At 39.2% G+C, this 23,495-nt stretch overlaps 1 protein-coding gene across 1 annotated transcript in view; it reads left to right on the forward strand.

Moving 5' to 3' along the window:
* Nucleotides 1-23,291, forward strand: part of igsf11 (immunoglobulin superfamily member 11) — a 180,105-nt gene extending 156,814 nt beyond the window's left edge. Inside the window, exons 5-7 of the mRNA XM_060833005.1 lie at nucleotides 7,496-7,618; nucleotides 12,331-12,478; nucleotides 22,729-23,291. Of these exons, the coding sequence (XP_060688988.1) occupies nucleotides 7,496-7,618; nucleotides 12,331-12,478; nucleotides 22,729-23,161 (704 nt within the window). The 3' untranslated portion in view covers nucleotides 23,162-23,291. The remainder of the gene's footprint in view (nucleotides 1-7,495; nucleotides 7,619-12,330; nucleotides 12,479-22,728) is intronic.
* Nucleotides 23,292-23,495: the final 204 nt, after the last annotated feature.

Consider the following 23,495-nt stretch of genomic DNA (forward strand, 5'->3'; position numbering starts at 1 on the left):
ATGTCACATCAGCTTCATGATGTATCAGTCTCCTCTGAGATTCTAATAATGTTGGAGTTCACTGTTTTTTAAAAAAACTTTTTAAACTAAATCAAAAACTGGCAGAAATGCCACCACCAATAATAAAATACCCTCTTCAATTTTGTTTTAATATTTTTATTTTTCTAACTTTCAACAGTATTATTCTTATAGTAATATTTATAGACTTAGTCTTCCCTACCTAGAATTCATTCTGTGTCCAGGGTTTCCAGTGAGTGGCCTCCTACATGGCAGTGTACAGACTCATCAGTTGAATGGAAGGAAATGAGAAGGTTTCCTCATTCATGTTTGGTCTGATACTATGAGACTTCCTTGGGTCCAGAGTCTCACTGTATCCTACGGTGCTGCTACCCCTGTTAGTAAATGATGGTAGTATCTGGAACATTGTCTGTAAAGTATATTTCTGCGATTATAACAATTTCAGGCTGTTGCTTGACTAGTCTGTGGGGTGCTGTCTCAATTTTAGCACTAGCCTCCAAATGTTAGGACAGAAGAATTTGTAGGTTTGACAGGGCTGAGTTTGCTGTTGCCATTTCCAATGCCAGCTGGTAGGTCTGATTTCATTTCTTTGTTTGAGACTTTCTGGTGATTGCTGCAACTGAATGACTTGCCAGGCTAGTTTAGAGGGCAGTTAGGAATCAATCATATTGTTGTGGATCTGGAGTCACATGTAGGCCAGTGCAAGTATAGGATGGCAGATTTCTTTCCCCAAAGGACATTACTTAACCAGATGAGTTTTTATAGTTATTGACCATGTTTACAAGGTCATCATTAAACTTGTAAATTTCGCATTTTTTAAAATTCACATTTCACCATGAGAGAACAGAATCAAACTGATCACATATAACCAAACCACAACTTACAACCAATACGGAGTTTTTCTCCTCCTCATTCATAACTTGATGACCTTTAATCAAGGTTTTAAATTAACATTTCTTTGCCAATATTGTTGCCTGCAGTAGTTTTGGAGGGCTGTTGTAACTTCATTGTTTGTGGAAACCAGCCCAGGCATTCAGGCCAGTGTTTTGAATCAAGGGCAAAACCTTAAAAAAACCTGAGCTTCCCAAAAATAATGAATTGTTGAAACAAATTATGGAAGTGCAATGGGCTACAGGCTTTGTGTAGCTTCACTAGTATGTTGCAAGGTGAATATGACTAATAGTGGCCAAAAATTAACTGGAAAATCAGTAAATGGAATTCTTTTCAGTTGTTAGCCATTGATAACTACTAGATAGACCTGGATTAAGAACTCTCAGGGTCCTGGAGCCACAATCTGAGAATCCTTCTCCCAAGAATAATTAAAAGACAAACATTTAGTAGAAAATTGACAGGCCTTTGGAATATTTACATGATGCATTACTAACATATCATAAATACACCATACTTCCAAAAACTGCAGTTGGCTTGTATATTAATCGATGCCTCCCTTATGTATGTTCCAGGCATACCAAGACCAGTCTGTTCAAACTTTTAAGGTTTTTTTTCAGGCTGTAGTGTAGATACTGGAGCCATGGTCTTAACTTGAGCATCAGCTTGTTCATGTTGAGGCATCTTTCTTTTAACTTTTTTGGCATATGTCCCTTTTGCTGTAAAATGCACTTTATGGGTGTCACTCAAATAACTTCTAAATTTAGATTCTGGTCTTAGAATCTGCAGTGCTATTGGAAGCCACATATTTGGTGCATTACAATGAACTCACACGTCTGTAAATTGTAAAAAAAAATCACTGGCAGTCTCTTCTTCTGGAATTCATTGTTTATATGTTTTATTTGTGCTTACAAGAGATGGTTATCCGTAACTTTCATGAGGAAATCTGAAGTAATGATAGACCTCAAGACTGTTAATGCCATCCCTGTTTCTGTGCTTTTTATTTAAGCCAGAGGCCATTGATGATGTGGGAACAGATGAAGTTTTAAGCTGGGTGTATGTGTCCAGCAGGTATCCTCCTTTCATTTGGCTTTTTCTTCTCCACCTACTCAGTTGCTAAGATTCTGAATTCCTTTGCAATGCAACAGCATGGTGCATTATATTTGTATTTTGTCTGAGGTTATTTTAGCAGTTGTTCATCTTACCTCTTCGACGGTAAAGGGTTCGGTTCAATCACTTCTGAAGGCTTAGACCTTTCTTACTCTGCCCTGTAGTGTATGCATAATCACGAGTAGGAGCTGCCTGGATGCTTTAGAGAATGATCTGTTGAGAAGTCATCTAGACTTGAAATGTTATCTTGCTGTCTCACTATGGATGCTGCCTGAAATGCTGTGACCTCCAGCATATGTCATTTTCAGTAATGATTCGGACAAGTTCTGGGTGAACTTGAAGTGAGAAGAGGCAAGAGGAGGTGGCAACTGGGGAACAGGAACCAGTTGACTACAAAGCCAGCTGTACATAGTTCTGAGTCATCTTGGAGTGTGGGCATGTGTCCCCTGGGCCTAAACATAGAAGAGAGTTGATTTTAAAAAAAAGCAAAAGGCTTCTTCCTTCTTTTGCAAATATACAACAGGTTTGCAAAATAGTTTGGTATATGCAGTCCTAATGCATGTGAATTCAAACTTTTTTGATGCCACCGAGGTATACAGGTCATTTTGTTATAACACATGTTTCGTTAAGGCAAATTCACTGTAATGCGATTGACAAATTGGGTACACTGTTTCTAAAGCATGAACTTTTAAAACTTGTGTTGGCTGTAATGCATTTACAGTGCCAACACTTTAAGTGCTGTTTGTAAAGCTTGATTTTTCTATAATGTAGGGTTGCACAAGAACGCAACCATCACAATATAGACGAACAACATAGCAATCTTGTGACCATATCTGATTCTGGATAGGACAAGTTAGAAGTCAAGTGTTGGAAAACTATTTGCACTCTCACTGTTTTTTTTTGTCATCCTGGAGGCACACCCAGTATTTGGAGCATGGCAGAAAAGTGGTTAAGGTTGTGAAAACTATTAATCTCAGCCCCAGCCCATCTTTGCAGGAGTTCCTCTGAGCAGTGTTCAAAGGTCAATCATCACCTGTTTCATAAATGACTTTCCCTCCAATATTGGGTCAGAAATATGCATTGTTCCCTTGTGATTGCCTTGTTTTTAGTCCCATTTGTAATTTCTCAAATACTGAAACAGTTGGTGTCTGTGTGACAAAAACCGAGACTGCATCATGGTTTGTATTGATGAGTAGTATATGTACCATATAAATGCTAGGCAGTGACCATCTCCAACAGGAATTTATCTTAAACCACATTTCAATGATACTGAATTGCATTCCCAACATCAGATTCTCACATCCTCAACATCCTGTAAGGGACAATTCACCAGATACTGGCCTAGCAGCATTAATACTATAGTTAGAAGGGAATCAGAGTCTGAGAATTCTACACCAAGTAATTCCTCCACTTGACTTCCCATGGCGTGTCCATCATCCACAAGTCTGCGCTAATGATGAAATACTCTTCAGTTGCCTGTGTGACTGCAGCTCTGACAACATTTAAAAAATTGATGTCATTCCAGGGCAAAGCATCAAACTTGATTGCCATCCAGTGCACTCCCTGAAGTGTTCTCCCTACCGTACTTGACATAATATGACAGGCTTGTGTTTCATCTGCAAAATGCACTGAAGCAAGTCACCAAGGTTTTCTCAATAGCATTTCACTGCCCATTCCCCCTGCCATTTAGGGGCAACATTCTCAGTGGGATCACAATCATGTTCTCCCTCCAAGTCAAATGTAATGCTGATTTGAAAAAAAAAAATCACTATTACTGTAGTTTGGTTAGAATCTCACAATTTCCTCCCTAAAAGCATTTTGTGTGTGTGTGTGTGTGTGTGTGTGTGTGTGTGTGTGTCTACACCATACAGACTGCTGTGGGTCAAGAATCTCATCACCATCATCTTGAGAAATGTGAAATGTCCTTGCAAGTCTCTCACACAACCCTTGAATGAATAAATAACAAACAGAGGGCCAAATGAGCTAGCTGACTCTGAAGAGAATGCATCATTGCTTTATCCAGTCAATCTTGTCATTGGATTGAAAAATTGCCAGTTGAGGACAGGAGTTGACACATAGTCACATTAGGCATGGTGCCAGGATTTGAACAAATATGAGGCCACGGTGATGAAAGTCAACCTGCTACTACTTCATTACAATAGAACCTTGAAGAGGAGCAAATTAAGTTCTGAATGACATTTTCCATTCAGACACTGAAGAAATTCGTGTCACAAAGACTCATTCACTTCCTATATACGATGTTATAGATAAGGAAAAGGTAATTAAAATTGGGAAAATTCTTAACTTTGTGACTCTGTATTGAATGCTTTTGAAGGAATATAAGATTATAAGATAAATGATGTGGTTTATTCAATGACTGATGGGTGTAAATCTCCTTCCCTGTTTTTCCCATTTCTTCCTCTAATTTCCCTGCTCTGGCAAAACTTGGGTTTAGATCTACAAATTTTCCTGTTTGGAAATCTTTTCTGGATTATAAACTGGAATGCTTAATGCTTTTCCTCACTTTCTCAGTCCAAGAAATGTATTGTTTGCATGTTTGAAGTGTGCTCGATGATCATTCTTTTGAGGGATATGTCTTAGTGTATGTACACTCTGAAGTTTCTCAGGGGTGACGGACATAGTGGAGCAATGGTAGAAGCATTTAACCAAGTAATAGGAAGCCATTTCCCCCTCACCCTTCTCTCAAAATGTTGTTTCAACACAATGTCACAAAATTGAAGTCCTTAGGGGTGCTGGTAGGTTATCAGCTATTGACTTGTATGTTGAAATTCTTTTGACCTTTTGGGAAGATAATACAGTTCCACAGGATTTTGTTTGCTCATCTGCTATAACTTACTTGAAGATCCAGAGAAGGCACTCAAAAATGGAGGATTTGATCAACTAACAATATAGTTTCTAAAATCTAGCTTTTATTTGATCAACTAAATTCAGATAAATGCGAGGTGCTGCATTTTGGGAAAGCAACTCTTAGCAGGACTAATACACTTAATGGTAAGGTCCTAGGGAGTGTTGCTGAACAAAGAGACCTTGGAGTGCAGATTCATAGCTCCTTGAAAGTGGTAGATAGGATTGTGAAGAAGGCATTTGGTATGTTTTCTTTTGTTGGTCAGAGTATTGAGTACAGTTGTTGGGACAGCATGTTGCGGCTGTACAGGACATTGGTTAGGCCGCTGTTGGAATATTGCGTGTAATTCTGGTCTCCTTCCTATCGGAAAGATGTTGTGAAACTTGAAAGGGTTCAGAAAAGATTTACAAGGATGTTGCCTGGGTTGGAGGATTTGAACTATAGGGAGAGGCTGACCAGGTTGAGGCTGTTTTCCTTGGAGTGTCGGAGGCTGAGGGGTGACCATATAGAGGTTTACAAACTTATGAGGGGCATGGATAGGGTAAATAGACAAAGTCTTTTCCCTGGGGTCGGGGAGTCCAGAACTAGAGGGCATAGGTTTAGGGTGAGAGGGGAAAGATATAAAAGAAACCTAAAGGGCTACTTTCTCATGGAGAGGGTGGTACATGTATGGAATGAGCTGCTAGAGGAAGTGGTGGAGGCTGATACAATTGCAACATTTAAAAGGCATTTGGCTGGGTATATGAATAGGAAGGGTTTGGATGGATATGGGCTGGATTCTGGAAGGTAGGACTAGATTGGGTTGGGATATCTGGTCAGCATGGACAGGTTGGACCGAAGGATCTGTTTCCGTGCTGTACATATCTATGACTTTATGACTATTAATTATTGAGAAAATGCAAGCTTTTTTTTGTTTATCTTGTGAAAAAAAACACACGTACTGAACTGTGGTGGGTAATGAGATAACTCTATGGAATACAACGCCTGCAAAAATGAGTGGAGGCAACATACATTCACACAAACAGAGACAGGGCCCAAATGTGAACTGATACAGACAGTTACGTTACATGTGTCCTGACCATCTACATAAATTATTTCTTTTGCTCTTATGCACATTCTCATGAACAGGGTTCTTGAAATCTGCAGTGATATCCATAATTGTGCCAGGCATAATAAAACATTCCCAAGCATTTTAGAGGAGTATTATTGATTTCAATGTGACATTAGATCCTTGTCCAGGTCTGTTGCAGTTTTCCAGTGCAGGCTATTAAAATAGACTGAATACAGGTCTGTCCATTGCAGGGCTTGCAGCTACATTCTTTGTTGTTGATTCCCACCTGCAAGATCTGAAGTGCAGCAGGGCAAAGACTCCATGTAGAAAAGAATCAGTAATAATTAGCTTGCCTTTTGGGACCCTTGTCCTCAGTAAAGATCCTGGTGTGTATTGAGCAGTTAGTTTATGGAATTCCCTGCATCCTGTACTGAGAGTATTTCAGTTGATGAAAACAGCAGGTAGCTCCTCCTCAGCCTATTGGCATTTTGTAGAATCATAGAATCCCTACGGTGAGAAAGCAGGCCATTCGGCCCATTGAGTCTACACTAACATTCTGAGGAACATCCCACCCAGACCAAAACCCCCAACCCTATTCCTGTAACCCTGCATTTCCCCTGGCTAATCCACTTAGCCTGCCGATCCCTGGACACTATGGGCAATTTAGTGTGGCTGATCCACCTAACCTAACCACCTATCAAGAGCACCTGGTAGAAACTCACACAGACACTGAGAGAATGCGCTAACTCCATGCCTGAGGGTGGAATTGAACCAGATCCCTGGCACTGTGAAGCAGCAGTGCTGACCACTGAGCCATAGTGCTGCCCACTGTGAAAGCATTTGAAAGCATTTAATAGTAATTGATAAATAGGGGTCTTCCCAAGACTGAGATGAGAAATTCTTTTATCAGAGAGTGGAGAGTCTTTGATGCTCTCTTAAGAGAGCAGTGGAGGTGGGAGCATTGAGGCAGAGGTTGTAGACTGTTGACTAACAAGGGAGTCAAAGATCATAAGGGATAGGCAGGAAAGTGAAATTGAGGCCACAATCAGATCAGCCATGATCTTATTGAATGGCAGAGCAGGCTTGAGTGCACATGCGGCCTAGTTCCTGTCTCCTAATTTGTATGTCCATCATGATATTATACCTGTATCTTTTGCAAGTGTAGGTCTCATTGGAACAGTTTTACTGCACTTTTGTTTTAAAAAAAAATCTTGGCCATGGAGTGTGAGCAGTTCTAAGAAAATTCACAGCCAGTGCTTCTATCTGAAATTTGATCGTCGTTACAGATGGAGCTGCTTTTTAACTTTCAACTATATCTTTTCTTTTTAATTTCTAGTTTAAAAAATAGCCATGTCTTAATAGTGACCTGCTGGTAGCTTGGTGTGGGGAGATGGGCCTTTGCTTTTGTGTTATATTATCGAGAGTGCTAGGAAATGTCCTTGCTGAGCAAGGTCAGTATTGTCTTGTCAGTGAGGTGAAATATTTTTATAACTATTCAAAAGTGAACTGTATAAATCAACAAATTATTGTGAATCACAGAAATATTCAACGTATTGTTTCAGATCCAATGCAGGGGACATTGATTCTCCGGAATATCAGCACTGCTACAAATGGATTGTATCAGTGTACAGCTTCTAACACAATTGGATCTAGTACCTGTGCCATTGACCTACAGGTTGTTCCTCGTAAGTACACTGCTAATGCTGCCTTTTTACAGAAAATATAATTTTGTGAATTTTTCTCCTAAGTGCAGAATTGACCAGCTCGTAGCAACGAGGATTTTAAAATGTAGGGTGTTTGCAGGCAGACATTCAGATTCTCGAGATTTAAGCTAAAGGTTTAGCTCATCCAACAAACATTTAAGGAAATGTAATAATCATTAAAAAAATCTATCTCAGGTGGACAGCAACATTGAATTACTCTTTAGCAATAATTTATGCTATTTTATAGCAGTAGTAATGAAAATTGTTTGTTGAGAAAATTAGATATATCATTAAATGAGTAAAGCATTTATTACATTTGAACTCGAGTCTTTAATAGGAATATTTCAACCTCTCCTTGTATACATTTGAGCAGGTAAACTGAGCCTCTGTTCTAATAGGTCATTTACTCTAGAAATATAGCATTACATTGGAGAGTAATGTCCTATGAACCTTATGAATCAAAGAGTTGTGTGCTGATATTTTTGATGTATTATTCTGAGGTAGTATTAGGGAATGGAGATACTTAAGTAAGACTTTACAGTGAGGTCATAGAAATATAAAGCTTGTTTTACATATTTTGCTAATCATAAACTGGCTTCCCGTTACTTGTAACTTTACAACAAATATGTGGAAGAGGTGGTATTGTGAGTTTCCATTTCATAGGCTCTGGTTATCCTTTACAGCTTTGCTAATCTTTAATTATGTTTTCACATGGTCTTTGATATAAAGTGGTGTGCAGTAGTGGTCATACTGAGTACCATCCATTGAATAATGGCCAGAAATGTGAATACACATATATGTAGTCTTATCTTGGACCAGTTGTACCTCATATCCTGCTATCCTGGCTGAGATAAATTAAGTTAGCTTAAGAGTAGATTCACGCTATGATTATCTTACCTTTCTGGAAAATTTTACACTGGGAAAAGTATCCAGCTGAAATATTAGTTGCAGTCTTTAACTTGCTAATGATTTTTTAAAATCAATAATGCTTTTGATATGCGAATGTATGAAATAGACGAAGTAGACTTTTAGGTCCCTTGAGCTTCTTCTCCCGTTCATTAAGACCATCAGCTTTTGAGGCCGAAGGTTCAAAGTTTGCAAAATCTTCAGAAAAAATGTAGCTCCTTAGCCTTGTCCTAAAAGGGAGGCTCTTAATTTTAAAACATTGTCCTCTACCTTTGAATTGACCCATGAGAGGAAACATCCTTTCCACATTCACCTTGGCGAAACAATTCAGTTCCTCCACAGCCACCTGATGAAGGAGCGGCACTCCGAAAGCTAGTGTGCTTCCAATTAAACCTGTTGGACTATAACCTGGTGTTGTGTGATTTTTAACTTTATATGCCCCAGTCCAACACCGGCACCTCCAAATCAGTTTCTTATACACTTCAATACAGTCTCCTCTCACATTTTATCCTCATAAGACAAACTGATCATTCCAGGTATCAATCCCCATTGTGTTAACACCCTTCCTTCAATCAGGAGAGAAAAACTGCACACAGTAGTTGAGATGTATTCTCACCAGTGTCCTTATAACCGAAGCATATGTTCAATTCCTCTCGTAATGAAGGATAATATCTCATTAGCTTTTGTGATTTGTGTGTACCTGCATGTTAACTTTTTGTGACTCATGCGCCAGAACATGTAAATCTCTCAGATCTTTGAATTCTGCAGTCATTCTCCATTTATGTAATAGTCTGCACAGACTCATTCATTTCTAATGTCATCTTCTAAGCATTTGAGATAAACTTGGAAGAAAACCTAGAATGAATGGGAAAAAGATAGTATTAATGTAGATGTTGCGATCATACTATTTAAATAAAAAACGTTAATACTGTAAATATATAATAATTTTCATAATTAGCATTCATATATTTATGGATTTAATTTAGACTATTAGATGCAGTTAACATTAATAGGTAATGAAAACACACTCAAATATGTCAAAATATCTTTGAAGTTTGCCTTTAACAATCCTATGGTATGAGTCTATATGCTGCTGTGACTTAGTATTCATTGTCTGCTTGTCATTTGAGCAATTCTTTAAAAATATATTACTGTTGAAGGACTGCGCGTTTTAGTTGGCAATTGAAGCAAGACTACGGGGATGAAAGTCACCTCTCTTTCATGGTTGTTAATGGTCTTAAGTGAAATTAGTTCAGGCAATCACAATCTAGTTCTCTGGGGATACAGGTCCACAGCACAGACCTCCCAATACTTTGGCACTAATTGACACTAATGAGGCAATCTCACGGAGACATTATGAGACTGCCTAATGTGAGAAATGGAAATGTCATGCTTATATAGTGAGGGTAGAGGAGGGGATGCCGATGAGGTTTCTGCAGCAAAGGATATTTGTAATATTGTAGAAACAGTAATCTTAGACCTTTTTATTGGCTGTTTCTCCCAGACAGATGTTTTCTTATCATATTGCTGTGGAACTACCAGAAGTCAGTGCTTTCAAGAAAAATATTTTTAGCTAGAAAATAAATGGTGTGAAAATCTGAGTCCTGATGAACTAAAAACATATGTAGTATGATGTAATGAAAGAGTATGGGACCATCCGAATAGAGACTTACATTTATTCAGGACCGTTTATGGCCTCCAGATGTTCAAAACAGCCTTTTAATGTATACTCAAGGTTGTAATATGTGAAAAGCTGTAGTTAATAGCATACTGCAAGGATTCACAAACCACAATAAGATGGATAATTAAGTAATGTAAGGTGCCTCTCATTAATGGCTTTACCGAGATACGATCCCCCAATAGGGCAGCACTCCCTCAGTAATGCATTAATGTGTCAGCTAAATTTGTGTCACCATGGCTGCAGATCGAAATGCATGGTCCACAGTCCCAACACCATCACACACCCCCATTGCAACTTCCCATGCAAGATGCAGCAAGATCTGAAAAGGTGCAGCATTTTCCTGTTTTCCTCAGCCCTCCTTACTATTCAGGCACTATGCAACCTTCCAGGTGAAGCAGCAATTTACCTGCACTTTATTCAAACCAGACTACTGTATTTGCTGCTCTCAACGTAGTCTCCTCTATAGTGGGGAGATGAAACTTTGGTGACCGCTTTGTGGAACACTTGCAGTCTGTCTGTAAAAATCAAGCTTCCAGTTGCTTACCATGTCAACGCATCACCATGATTCCATATCAATGTGTGACTCAACAAATGTGTTCCACCAAAGTACAGCGCAAGTTGAAATAACAATGTCTCATCTCTGCCTAGATACCTTAGCCTCAAGTCTCAATATCAAATTTAACAATTTTAGAGCATGTTTGTTACACATCCCCACACTGCTAGGTCCTGTTCCATATTGGTAGTTTCCATTTTCAACTTTACAATTATTCACTCTTTCCTTTAGCATCCATTCAGCATTTATCTCTCTCCCAACTTAATATCAGCAATTCCTTTATCTGCTTCTCCCTTTTCTTTCTCTTTCTCTGGATAGTGTTTCCATCTCTTTCACTCAGTCCTTCAACTCAACCCCGCAGTTGAACCCACTCCTGAGTTTCTCCAGCTGCTTTCAGTTCTGAAGAAAGATCAATGATTTTGAAACATTAATTCTGTTTTTTTTTCACTCTTCAGACGCTGCCAGGCCTTCTGAGTTTCTCCAGCACTTTCACATTTCAAATCTCCAGCATCTGCAGTTCCTTGTTTTATATTAGATGATTAGGTCATCTGTTTTAGGTTTTGGGGGAGAGTTGGATGTTGTCTGTGAATCTGGAAGAACTCCCTTGCTGGCATTTGAAAACACCTTGAGATGTGAGGGGACCGAAGTCTCGAATGAATGACTTTGCCAAGAGATGACACATTCAGAGGGGTAACATTCCCTCTGTAATGCGTGAGGTATTTTATGTGAGCAAGATGTGGGACTTAAAGCCCTGATCCATTAGTACACAGAGTTTTACTACTGTACCAAAGCTAGATTTAACTAACTTATAGTCTAGTATGTGAATGTGCAATTCAGTTTCCAATTTATAGGAGTGCTTAAATTTTTTATGAAGTACTTTCTAGACGTCTACTAGAGGCCTCAAGTCAATTCTGGAAGAACTCTGAAGACTCCAAAGAGCAGACAATTCATTTCTGATGCTTCACAATTTTAAGATGGTTATATTTAACACAAACGCATGTGTGTTTGAGTCTTGGACATACTCTTACCTCACTTTTGTGATTCTAATGGAAATGTGCTGAATACTTGGTTGATATGAATAGTTTTTTTTTGTCATGCTTCCAGTTGTGTGGGTCCACAATCAGACATTAATTCCATAATATGTGTGGAATTGCCATTATATTGAGAGCTTATTCAGGGTGGTTCTGCAGAAGTTCCAGCAATGAGCTAATTGATCAAAAAGCTTTCAATATATCCCAAAACATTAAAATGGTTCATGGAAGTTAAAGATGCCATTGCTTTGTTGGATCATTATGTTGAATTCATGTGCTGCATGTTGGTTTAAATTAAGTAAGATAATCTGGAGGTACATCAGGAATGGTCCCAGCCAGAGGCTTGGTGCTTCCTCCAAGAATACGAACAAGTAATTTGAGATCAGCTGACTAAAAGGCATCAGGTGTTAAGCACTAGATCACTTGCCAATTTTAAGATGATGCAGATTGTAGAGAGTACCTAACAAAAAAAAATGGGTGTCGGGGGGAAAAGTTTAAGTTCTCCTTTCTTTTGCTTCAACAGCACAACTCCAGAATGTTGGAATAGTAATTGGAGCTGTGGTGACAGGTATCCTGGCTCTCCTCCTCTGCATCTTTTCTATTGTTGTCATTATGTTTTACTGGAAGAACAAAAACAAGTATGAAGAGGAGGAAATTCCCAATGAGATCAGGTTAGTACTTCAGAACATAGAATTTGTATTTATACAGTACTTTACAATGTATTTCAGAAATAATTATCTTTGTAGCGGCTTCACTGTTTTGTTGGAAAATTTAGCAAAAATTTGAACCCAATCAAGTCACAGGTAAAAGAATGGGATGATGACCAGAAACTCTGTTTTAGTACTGCTAGTTATTACCAACAAAACAAAAGAAGTCTGTTTATACATTTCAGTAGTTCTCTTGCACTTTTTAAAAATGGAGGCTTCATTTCTGATCCTGGATTTAAATCCCACTCCATCCACTCAAAAGTGAAATGTTATTTAATGCCCACGTTCAGTAGTTGTACATTGCTGCTGTATCAGATTTACCGCCTTTCAGATGTGTCGTTCAGCTGAGATCCCATTTGTCCTCCTGTTTGATGTTGAAGATTTGATTGCATTATTACAAAAAAAACACATGGGCGTTCCCAGTGGATCCCTAGACTCAAATTGTCAAAATAGATAATCTTTCCATTAATTGGCCATGAAGTGTTTTGGAATGTCTTGAAATCACTAATGAAAAATTCTTACTTGCACCCTGTTCAATGATGGTGTGAGATAAAATAACTTTTTTTTCTCTGACAATCAATTTATGCCTCTCATAAGGCATGAAAAGACATTTTCTGTTGCTTTCTGTTTTCAGAATCTTTTTCAGCAGAACAGAATCAATTTTAGGAAGATAGGTTTCTTGTGTAATGTACATTCATTACACCAGAGACCTCAATTTTGTAATCTAGCAATTTCTGTTGTGGGAAGAATTGGCTGCATATCATAGTGCACTAAGATAATAGTGTTCAGTTTTATGGTGCGTGAATAATTAACACAAGCTTTCAGCACAATTCTGATTGTGCATAATAGCTAATAAGAAATGTACAAAAACGGGCCACCGATTTGAAGGAATATATTAAAAGCTTGGGTATGAAAGCCGGCACTTGCTGTCGATGCTAATCCATTTGAATGTCAAATATTTGTGAGCCTTTTCTAAGGATAGTCCAAATGAGGTGAAAGGAACCCTAATGTGGAGAAATAAAATGGAGTCTGACAGAAAATTGTTGTGAGCAGGACTTTCCTGTCTGTAACGAACTGATAAAGTTGAACATAGGTGCAGGAGGTGATGTGATGAGCAGTGTCTGCAGTTATTTGAAGTGTCTTCCTGAGAGAGAAGTGGCACATTCTGCCTGTCAGGAGGTGGCTACAGTTTATAAAGTGACACACGTTGAAGGCTGATCATCTTACCTTCAACATGTCTTTGCAGGATTTCCTCAAGGCTGTATCCTAGGCCTGATCAGCTGATCCATCAACTGACCCTCCTTCCCTTAGGTGATGAGAAATGACAACATTTAATGATACTTAATAAAAGCAGTGCTTTTTTAAGCTGACTCACTTTTGAATTCTGGTTCATTTGGCATGGGTCCTTTGTCTCTTCTTTTGACTGAAGTTCTTCCTTTCTTGTACGCTGGACCTCCAAGAATCACAATTCCTGATTGGTTTCGTTAGAAGTCATACACATTTCAGTGACGCTAGTTCCTACAGTCTCCTGATTCATTCTTTCAGATGCCAGTTATTTTGTTAGAAGCCTATCTGATTAATTTGCCAGTTTTGATATGTTTACTAATAATGTGATACCGGTAGAACAATTTGTATTCTGGCTCGTAGTATGTCACAACACCTCCGAGTGATTAACCATCATCCAAAATATCCAAAATCATATATCTAAATTTTTCTCCAAAACCAATCAACATCATTTAACTAAAAGAGCTGCAATAACTGTTGATGCCTAAAATAAATTGAGATTTAGAATAGCCATATAATATTCATGTTCAAGGCTTGTTGCAATCTTTGTGCTAAAACTGCTCCTCTTTAAAGTACAGCTGGCTGGGGGTGGGGGGGGGGGGGTGGAATTTCAGATGGAGCGATCTGAGAAGATCACACTGCAGAGCTTTGCATCACAGGAGCAGGACGGTTCTTTAACCCGCCCATATCAGGATTTCTTGGGGCGTTGGAAAGATTATAGAGCCCCAGGAAACATTTAAAAATTGACTTACCTGTATTTTCAGCTGTCCAGAAATGACTAAAAAGGGAGGAGGAGCGTCTGAGGCTGGGCCTGAACTCAGCCTGGAGCAGCCTCGGAGCCGATTACTCTCCAGGACCTGGTGAACCAGCTCTCGAACTTTCACAAGATGTTGGGGAAACAGATTGAAGAGAAGCTGGGTCCAGTCTCTCTCATGCTGCAGAAGCATGAGCAGCAGCTGGGAGACCTGGAGAAGAGGACGGATGAGGTGGAGCACAGGGTCACAGTGGTGGAAGCTGATGCCAGTTCATCCGAGGATGAGATCCAAGCCCTGAAGACACAGATTTGTAATTTACGTGACCAACTGGATGATTTTGAAAATGGGTAGGAGAAAAAACATTTGGATCATCGGTCTGCCTGAGGGTAAGGAAGATGACCGGCCTGCAGAATTTGTTGAAGATTGGCTTCTGAAATTCCTTGACTTGGAGATTGGCATGAGAGGATTGAAGATAGAGAGGGCTTACCTGGTCGCAGAGCGGAGGTTGGGTCTGGGTCAATGCCCTCGTCCTTTCCTGGTACCGTTCCATCATTACCAGGATAAGGAGAGAGTCATGGAGGCTTCCAGACTCCAGGGGAAGGATCCAAAGGCCCTAATTTACGAGGGGTCTAAGATCATGTTTTTTCAGGACTTTTCAGCGGCGGTGATCCAGAAATGAAAATCGTATGATGGTGTCAAGAGAAGATTGAGGGAGCTTGGGATTCAGTACTGGCTGAGATATCCAGCAGTGCTTCGGATCACCTGAGATGGATTCATGCATCTCTTTGACACATTGGAGAAGGCAAGAGACTTTGTGAACAAACTAACCTAAGTTAAACAATTGTAGTATGTATAAATATTGTTGCTTAGGTATGTGTTTATCATTCTGCAAAAGAAATGGAGGAAATCCGGTTGGAGCTTTGTTTTCCTTTTTTTTCCTCTATTAATTATAATTTGGTTCAAAGCATGTCTGGCGGTGGTTAACATGTACATTTTAAATTTCTAAGTTAGCACATATCAAAGGATGAGTGGGGTATTTATTCTCCCTTTTTTAAATAAAAGAATGCTTTTTTTTAATTCATATTGATATTCAATGGAGTGTTTATTCTTTTTAGCTTGTGCTTGCGATGTGGCTCTAGCTGAGAGAAGTGAAGGTAGTTGAGATGGTTAGATGCCTATTTATGGGCAGTTCAGGATGGTGAATTCCCCTGCTGAGTGCTATTGGCACTTTATATGTTGGTTTGTTTTCTGGTTTTTGTTGTTGTTAAATGTATTGGTTTTTGTTTATGTAGTTTTTATATTTGGTGGACCATGCAACACTAAGGCTCAGCAATTTGTGGTTCGGACTCCTCCTCTCTGGAATTTAAATGCAATTGCAGAAGATTATGGCTAATGATTTGATTAAATGGTGTACGTGGAATATCAAGGGAAGTCACTCACCAATTAAGAGGGCGAAGTACTCTTGAGGCTTAGAAAGGAGAAGGTGGATATTGTTTTGTTACAGGAGACACATTTGGATGACAAGGAGCATCTGAAATTACAGCAGAATGGCTTTGACCGAGTTTATTTTTCATCATTTAATACCAGATGTAGGGGAGTGGCTATATTGATTAGGAAAAATCTCTCATTTAAATTGTTGGAATGTGTTAAAGACACATATGGGAGGTTTGTAATTCTTAAAGCCTTGATAAATGGGGAAGAATATGGCATTTTAAATGTTTATTGTCCCCCAGCTCATCCTCTTAAATTCTTGGTAGATGCTTTTTCTAAACTGATAAGTCTCAAGTCTCGGCACACCATTATAGGGGGAGATTTTAACTGCCTCATGGACCCCACAGTAGACAGTTGCCAAAAGGTCTCTCAATACCCTCTGCACAAACTAAACAGTTATTGGGTCTGTGTGGGGAATTAGGATTGGTGGACGTCTGGAGGTGTCCCCACCCTACAGGTAGGGATTTTTCTCTAATCGCATAGATGTCACACGCAGCTTGAATTTTTTTTTTCTGACCCCTGTGGTAACCCTGGATCTGGTGGCATCCTGTACGGTTGGTAATATTGCCATCTCTGATCATACTCCAGTGTAACTCATGGTTAAGATTAAGGATGTTACAGTGGATTCAAGGTACTGGCGAATGGACCCCTTTATTCTCATGGACAGCAAGTTTGTGGAGTATTTTTCTAGGGAATTTCGGGCATTCCTAGACATCAACATAGGCTCGGTTGATAGCTAATCTGTTCTCTGGGAAACTGCCAAAGCCTATGCCAGGGGTTAGTTATTTCATGTTCCACCAGTAGGAAGTGGCAGAAAGGTGAGCAGCAACGTCTCCTTGAAGCACAGTTGAAGGCAGCCGAGAAAGCCTATTTTGACAGACCCTCGTTGGTCAAACTACAGAGGATTACGGCACTGCGGTCTGCACTAAATTCTGTGCTCACGCTGACGGCAAAAAAGGAGCTGGCTTTTGCAAAGCAAAGGTTATACGAGCATGGTGACAAGCCAGGCAAATACTTAGCATACCTTGCCAGAAAGAGAAGTGCCCCACAAACCATTACAGCAATTAGGGAGGGGTCTGGGAACCTAACATGTGATTCTAAAAAGATTCATGTGGCGTTCCAGAGATTCTACTCTAAATTAGATCAGTCTGAAAATTGTGAGGAGGGGCAGGTCAAATTGGAATCCTTTTTTAGAGATCTGACGCTCCCGCGTGTGACTCCCGAACAACAGTCCTTTCTCAATGCCCCATTACCAGAGCAATAAGTGCAGGAAGCTGTGAGGCAGCTTCAGAGTGGAAAGGCGCCCGGTCCTGATGGACTTCCCAGTGAATTCTATGAGGAAATTATAAGTATACTGTCAGGCTTGATCCTGAATATGTTTAATGATTCATACGGTCATGATCCTCTCCCACCATCTCAAGAGAGGCCAATATTTCACTTATCCTTAAAAAAGGGAAGGGTCCGGAAGACTGTGCTTCATACAGACCTATCTCGCTCTTAAATGTGGTCTTTAAGATCCTCTCTAAGGCTGTTGGGTTAAGGCTGGAGACTGTGTTACCCTCTATTATTAAAGAGGATCAGATGGGCTTCATAAAGGGTCGCAGATGCTCCAATAATGTTAGGAGGCTAATTAATGTAACTCAAGCCTGCCAACAGCAGTCAATACAGGGATTAGTGATTTCTTTAGATGCAGAGAAGGCATTTGACCGAGTTGAATGGCCGTACCTTTTCTATACTTGGTTTGGTCTTGGCGAAGTTTTCATAAGATGGGTAAAGATTCTCTACAGTGTACCTCTCGCTGCGGTCATTGCCAACAGGGTACGATCAAGCAATTTTAATATTTCTAGGGGCAGCCTGCAGGGCTGTCCTCTTTCACCATTTATTTTTCGTTGGTGATTGAACTGTTGGCAGAGGCCATTCGTGGGGATCTCAATATATCAGCTCCAGAAGTGGGGTCAAAATTACATAAGATCTCACTGTATGCAGACAATGTTCTAATTTTCTTGACAAATCCAGCACTTTCAGTGCCTTGCCTGATACAATGCATTCACGCGTTTGGCGCTTTTTCAGGGTATAAGATTAATTTTGCTAAATCAGAGGCTATGCCTATGGGTGGTCTTACGAAAGAGTTGGCTCTTGAGAGTGACTATAGATTCCCATTTAGGTGGTCACAGGGGGGTTTTGTGTATTTGGACATATTCATTACTCCAGTTCTGGAGTGGCTGTTCAAAGCCAATTTTACTCCAGTATTTGAAAAAATTAAACAAGATCTCCAAAGATGGGAGGCACTTCCAGTCTCATGGTTGGGTTCGATAGCGCTTATTAAGATGAATATTCTCCCTCGTTTGCTATACCCTATACGGATGCTCCTCCTGATTTTCAATAAACCAACACTCGGGAGACTGAACAGTTGGTTCAACTCCTTTATCTGGCACCATAAACGGCCCCTCATTAAATTAGCCAAACTGCAGTTGCCTCACAGATTGGGGGGAGTAGACCTTCCAGACATTAAAAATTACCATTTAAGCTCACTTTTGACCTACGTAAGTGATTGGGTTTGTGGAGACCCAATATGGCTAGATATCGAAGCCTCCCAGGCAAGGTGCCCCCTTACCAGTTTGCTGTTTTTGGACAAGGTGAGGACAGTTAGGGAATATTTCCATAACCCAATAGTCATTAATACTGTTAAAGCATGGAGGGCAACTCGGCTGAGGGAAGGTAATATTGGCAAAACATCTTTGTTTACACCTTTAGTGGGTATGCCGGGTTTTCAACCAGGTATGATAGATTTAGGATTTAAACGTTGGGCAGCTAGGGGTATATCTTGCATGGGTGATTGGTTTGAGGGAGATGTAATGATGTCCTTCAGTCAGTTCGTGCGGAAGTACGAGTTACCTAATAAAGAGCTGTTTCATTTTTTTCAAGATGGGGATTTTATTCAAAAAAAGACAACACTTTTGAATGATTCCTACAAATCTGACATAGAAAGAGGGGTGCTAAGAGTACACTCTCTGTCAGTACTTTATATCACCAATTTGGGGGTGCCACCTCAGATGAGTCTGATTTGACTCTGCAAGATGTGGGAAAGAGAGCTGGGTGTTGAAGTTTCTTCAGAGGCATGGGAGGATATTTGTGAGAATGCAAGGAAGATATCAATTTGCAATAGGACCCATGCTTTACAGTTGAAGATTCTCCACAGGGTCCACTTAGCCTCAGACCATTTGTCAAAATTTAAACCAGTGGTATCTTCAACATGCCCCAAGTGCAAGGTCTGCAGGGGCACTCTTACCCATTGTCTTTGGTCTTGTGACAGGCTTCAAACATATTGGAGCGCTGTGGTGGGTGCAATGGAGAGGATTTTAGGTGTAGGGGTGGAGAAGGGCCCTATTTCTCTCCTTTTGGGCCTACCCATTGTATTTCCTGCAGATGCGCATAAGAAAAACTTTTCAATATTCTTACGTTCTGTGCGAGGAAGAATATCTTGCTAGGTTGGATATCAGAAAACTCCCCAGGCCTGTCGGGTTGGCGGAAGATTGTTATGGAGCATATTCCCCTGGATTTTCTCACAAATATGGTACACCACAAAACTGAGAATTTTTACAAGACATGGCAATCCTTTTTGCAATACCTGGACACAGATTTATCTGCCACACTAACAAGGGCTTTTATATAGCCGTAATGATTGTGTTTCATGAGTCCAATATCCAGGGAGGAGGAACTGTGAATGTATGAGTGTTTTATTCAGCTGGGTTAAGTTATTACTATTTATTTGTTTGTTGTTAGGTATTTATTTATGTAGTTAAATAACTATTTTAGGTATTTTTTAAATTTTATACCTCTCTATATATGTTTATACATTCCTATGGAAGGGTGGGTTGGGGAATTTTTTTATTATTTGGGTTTAGTTTTAGTACTATTTTTGTACTGTTTTGAATTGCATTTTTTTGTATTTGTAATATTTAAAAATCTATTTTTCTTAAATTTTTGTTACATTTAAAGCATTTTCACAACAAGTTTACATGAACTTTAACTTTAAAAGCATTCATCTTATCATAAATCCATGAATTATCATCTGAGCCATATGGCTGTTCTTTCTTACCAAAAATGTTTTCCAACTAACCACAGTCAAATGAAATTTAACTTAAGCCCTCACTTGCTTAATCAAGTCAAAACTTTAAGCAGATCCTTGACACCATTTGAGCTTGTGTTAATATAGAGCAAGTGAAATTTGTTGACATGCAGAAGGTTTAATCACTTCCACTAGACATTCAATGGCTTTGACATCATTAACACCTTGGGGACGTGATTGAGTAGAAATTTAATTGGATCAGCCACAGCAGTATTATGACTGGAAGAACAGAGTCAAGTCTGGGTATTCTGTGACAAATGACTCACCTCATGACTTCTGAAAGCCTTTTGACCATCTATAAGACACAAGTATAGAGAGGAACTGCTCTTCATATTGCAGCTCTAAGAGCACTTAAGAAGCTCAACATCACTTAGGAGAAAGCAGCTTAGGAGTAGCACCCTTTCCACTGGAAATGCACCTTCTCAAAAGTAATTAAGAATGGTTAATAAATGCTGGTCTCGCCAGATGCTCCCACATTGTGTAACTTAGGAAAACCACAGTGTAGTGCCATCTGCTGTTTGCGAGAGTCTTGGAAACCCTAACACCTGGAAATGTTCTGTACTTGTGCAGGTAAAATGATGCACGTGTTTCTTCTTGAAAAGAAAAGACTTTTGATGCATCTCTGGATAGGATCAGGCGATGTAAATGTTAGCGTGTGAGAGAAATACAGGCGCAATGACATCTGAAGTATTTTTGATACATGGTGGATGCTAGATTTTAATCTGTACGATACCTATTTTGATCTGTACATTTTTAAATCAACAATAAGCAATTACATGAAGTGCAAGATAGTATGCCATAGAGATGTACAGTGTGGAAACAGACCCTTCTGTCCAACTCATCCATGCTGATCAGATATCCTGAATTAATCTAGTCCCATTGCCATCATTTGGCCCATATCTCTCTACACCCTTCCCATTCATATACCCATCCTGATGCCTTTTAAATGTTGCAATTGTACCAGCTTCCACCACTTCTGGTAATTCATTCCACATATGCAACACCACCAGCATGAAATAATTGCCTTTTAGGTCCCTTTTAAATTTTTCCCCCCTCATCTTAAATCCATGCACTCTAGTTTTAGACTCCGCTACCCTGGGGAAAAGACCTTGGCTATTCACCCTATCCACGCCCTTGTGATTTTATAAGGTCACCCCTCAACCTCCGATGCTCCAGGGAAAATAGCCCCAGCCTAGTCAACAAATAGTTTGTTTAGCTTTGTAATTGGTATTAAGCAAATTTCACTAATTGTTTCTTTTTACGTTCTGTTGAAGAAAATTATGGAAATTTTAATTCTGTCTTCATTGTGCCAAGCACTTGATTTATTGCATTAAATGAATAAATGCAGGTTTCAGTCTAAAGGCTTTAGCACTTACATTTGTCATCATTTAAACTAAATTCTCATATCCATTTATGACTCCAGAAAAAAAAGAGAGAATTTTGAGATAAGACTTGATGATGAATGATGATCAAGAGCTCTGTGGATCTTGAACCTTTTTTTCACTTTCTGACCAAGTTGAACTATCTGTCTGAATTAGCTGCGTTAAACTAGAGATTAAATTTAAAAAGCTTTAATTTAATTTAAAATTTTTAACATTTAATTGGATAAAATACCTTGTATGAGGATAGTTTGGTGTAATACAATGAAGCATGCACAGTAGTGTGATGAGAGACAATTTGCTTCTCTCTGATTTTCCCCTACTGTCACACTGCTGTGAATATGGTACTTAATGGAGGGCTGGCTCAACACCATATCATGCTGTGCTTTTATCCACAGAACATTTGGTGAAAGCAACTTCATATATCCCTAACTGCTAGAAAAGTGAAACAGACGATCAGAAGATTGTGCTTTCAGTATTTATATGTGGGTTAAAAACTAGGTCAAACTGATAGGAGTGCTGAAGCCACTTTGATTTCAAAGTTGCTAGGCAACTCCATGGAGGTACCGGGGTAATTTACTTGAAGGCGTGTTCTAAATTGCTGAACACTAGCATAATCATCAACATTCCATGGAATTAATTGAAAGGCTTTTGGTTTATTTCTACAATGTTTCAGTAAAAGCGATGTTGATTTTAATTCAGGTAATTTTAATTGGCACAAGTCATGTTGCTATTTTGTATTATTCATGAATGCAATGCAAGACTTTTGCTGTAAGTCAGATTTAGATTCCTGTGTACTGAATAAATCTGAGATCATTTTTTAATATGGCATTCTGAGTTTCATATTTATGCTATAAAAGTTAATAGACTTCACTATAAAGGAGTTTAATCCTGTTTGTTGATAATCAAAATATATTGAGAACAAATCAGGAGTCATATGTAATCAGAGCATGGACTGGAGTATTGGTTATATCTGAACAATATTGGTTTTGAACACAGCATCAGTATAATAATCAGTTGAATTTATTTTTTAATTCTGTGATTAATCATTTTAGCACTTTAACGCCTGGAATAAGTCAACAGTCGTATTATTTATTGATACCATAGACACAGCAGAATTAGTTGATGATTAATGGTTGTTCTGAATATTTGTTAATTCAATATTCCTTTCTTCAGGGAAGATGACATCCCACCATCATCATCATCCACCAAAGGTTTCCATCCAGCTGGCTCCTCGGATAATGTTACTCTCACATCAGTAAACACATACAATGCCCCCTACTGGCAAAACAAGAAGCCCGCCTACGAGTTAAATCCATTCAGTCGGTATAATGGACACACGCTCCACTCAATTACAACAACGTCTAGTCAATCACAGAACCGACCAGTGTATACAAATGGAAACCACCACACCACACCAAAGGCAATAGTGGTTGCTTCAAGTTTATCTCCATCTTCACAAAACCTAGCAAGGTGCAATGGCTCACTTGTTCGTAAGACACCTTCACAGCTTACACTCTCCTATGCTGTTAGCCATGCAAACCTTCAACGAATGGGTGGCATACCAGTCATGGTACCAGCACAGAACAGGGCAGGATCTCTTGTATAGATACCATTTAATTGTTGACTGAAGACTATTTGTATGACCTAAATTTCAGTTGCAGATTGATATTTTCTCATGTTTAAAAAAAAAATTTTCTCCCCTGATCTCTGATCTATGGGAGGAATTGTATAAAAGCAAAGCCATTCTCATGCCTGAGTTTGATTTATGTGCAGCTGCATTTTGTCTTAAAATTAACACATTTCTGAAATCTTATTTTGCTTTTCAAAAGTCATTGATAGACATTGACATACTTTAAATTCATAGAAAAAATATGCATATATTTTCCAAAAGAAACAATACACTTGCTTGAAGTTAAAGCTGAGTGATTTGAGTATAGTTT

This window comes from Hemiscyllium ocellatum, chromosome 12 (genome assembly GCF_020745735.1).
Source record: "Hemiscyllium ocellatum isolate sHemOce1 chromosome 12, sHemOce1.pat.X.cur, whole genome shotgun sequence".
In the NCBI taxonomy this organism is placed as follows: domain Eukaryota; kingdom Metazoa; phylum Chordata; class Chondrichthyes; order Orectolobiformes; family Hemiscylliidae; genus Hemiscyllium; species Hemiscyllium ocellatum.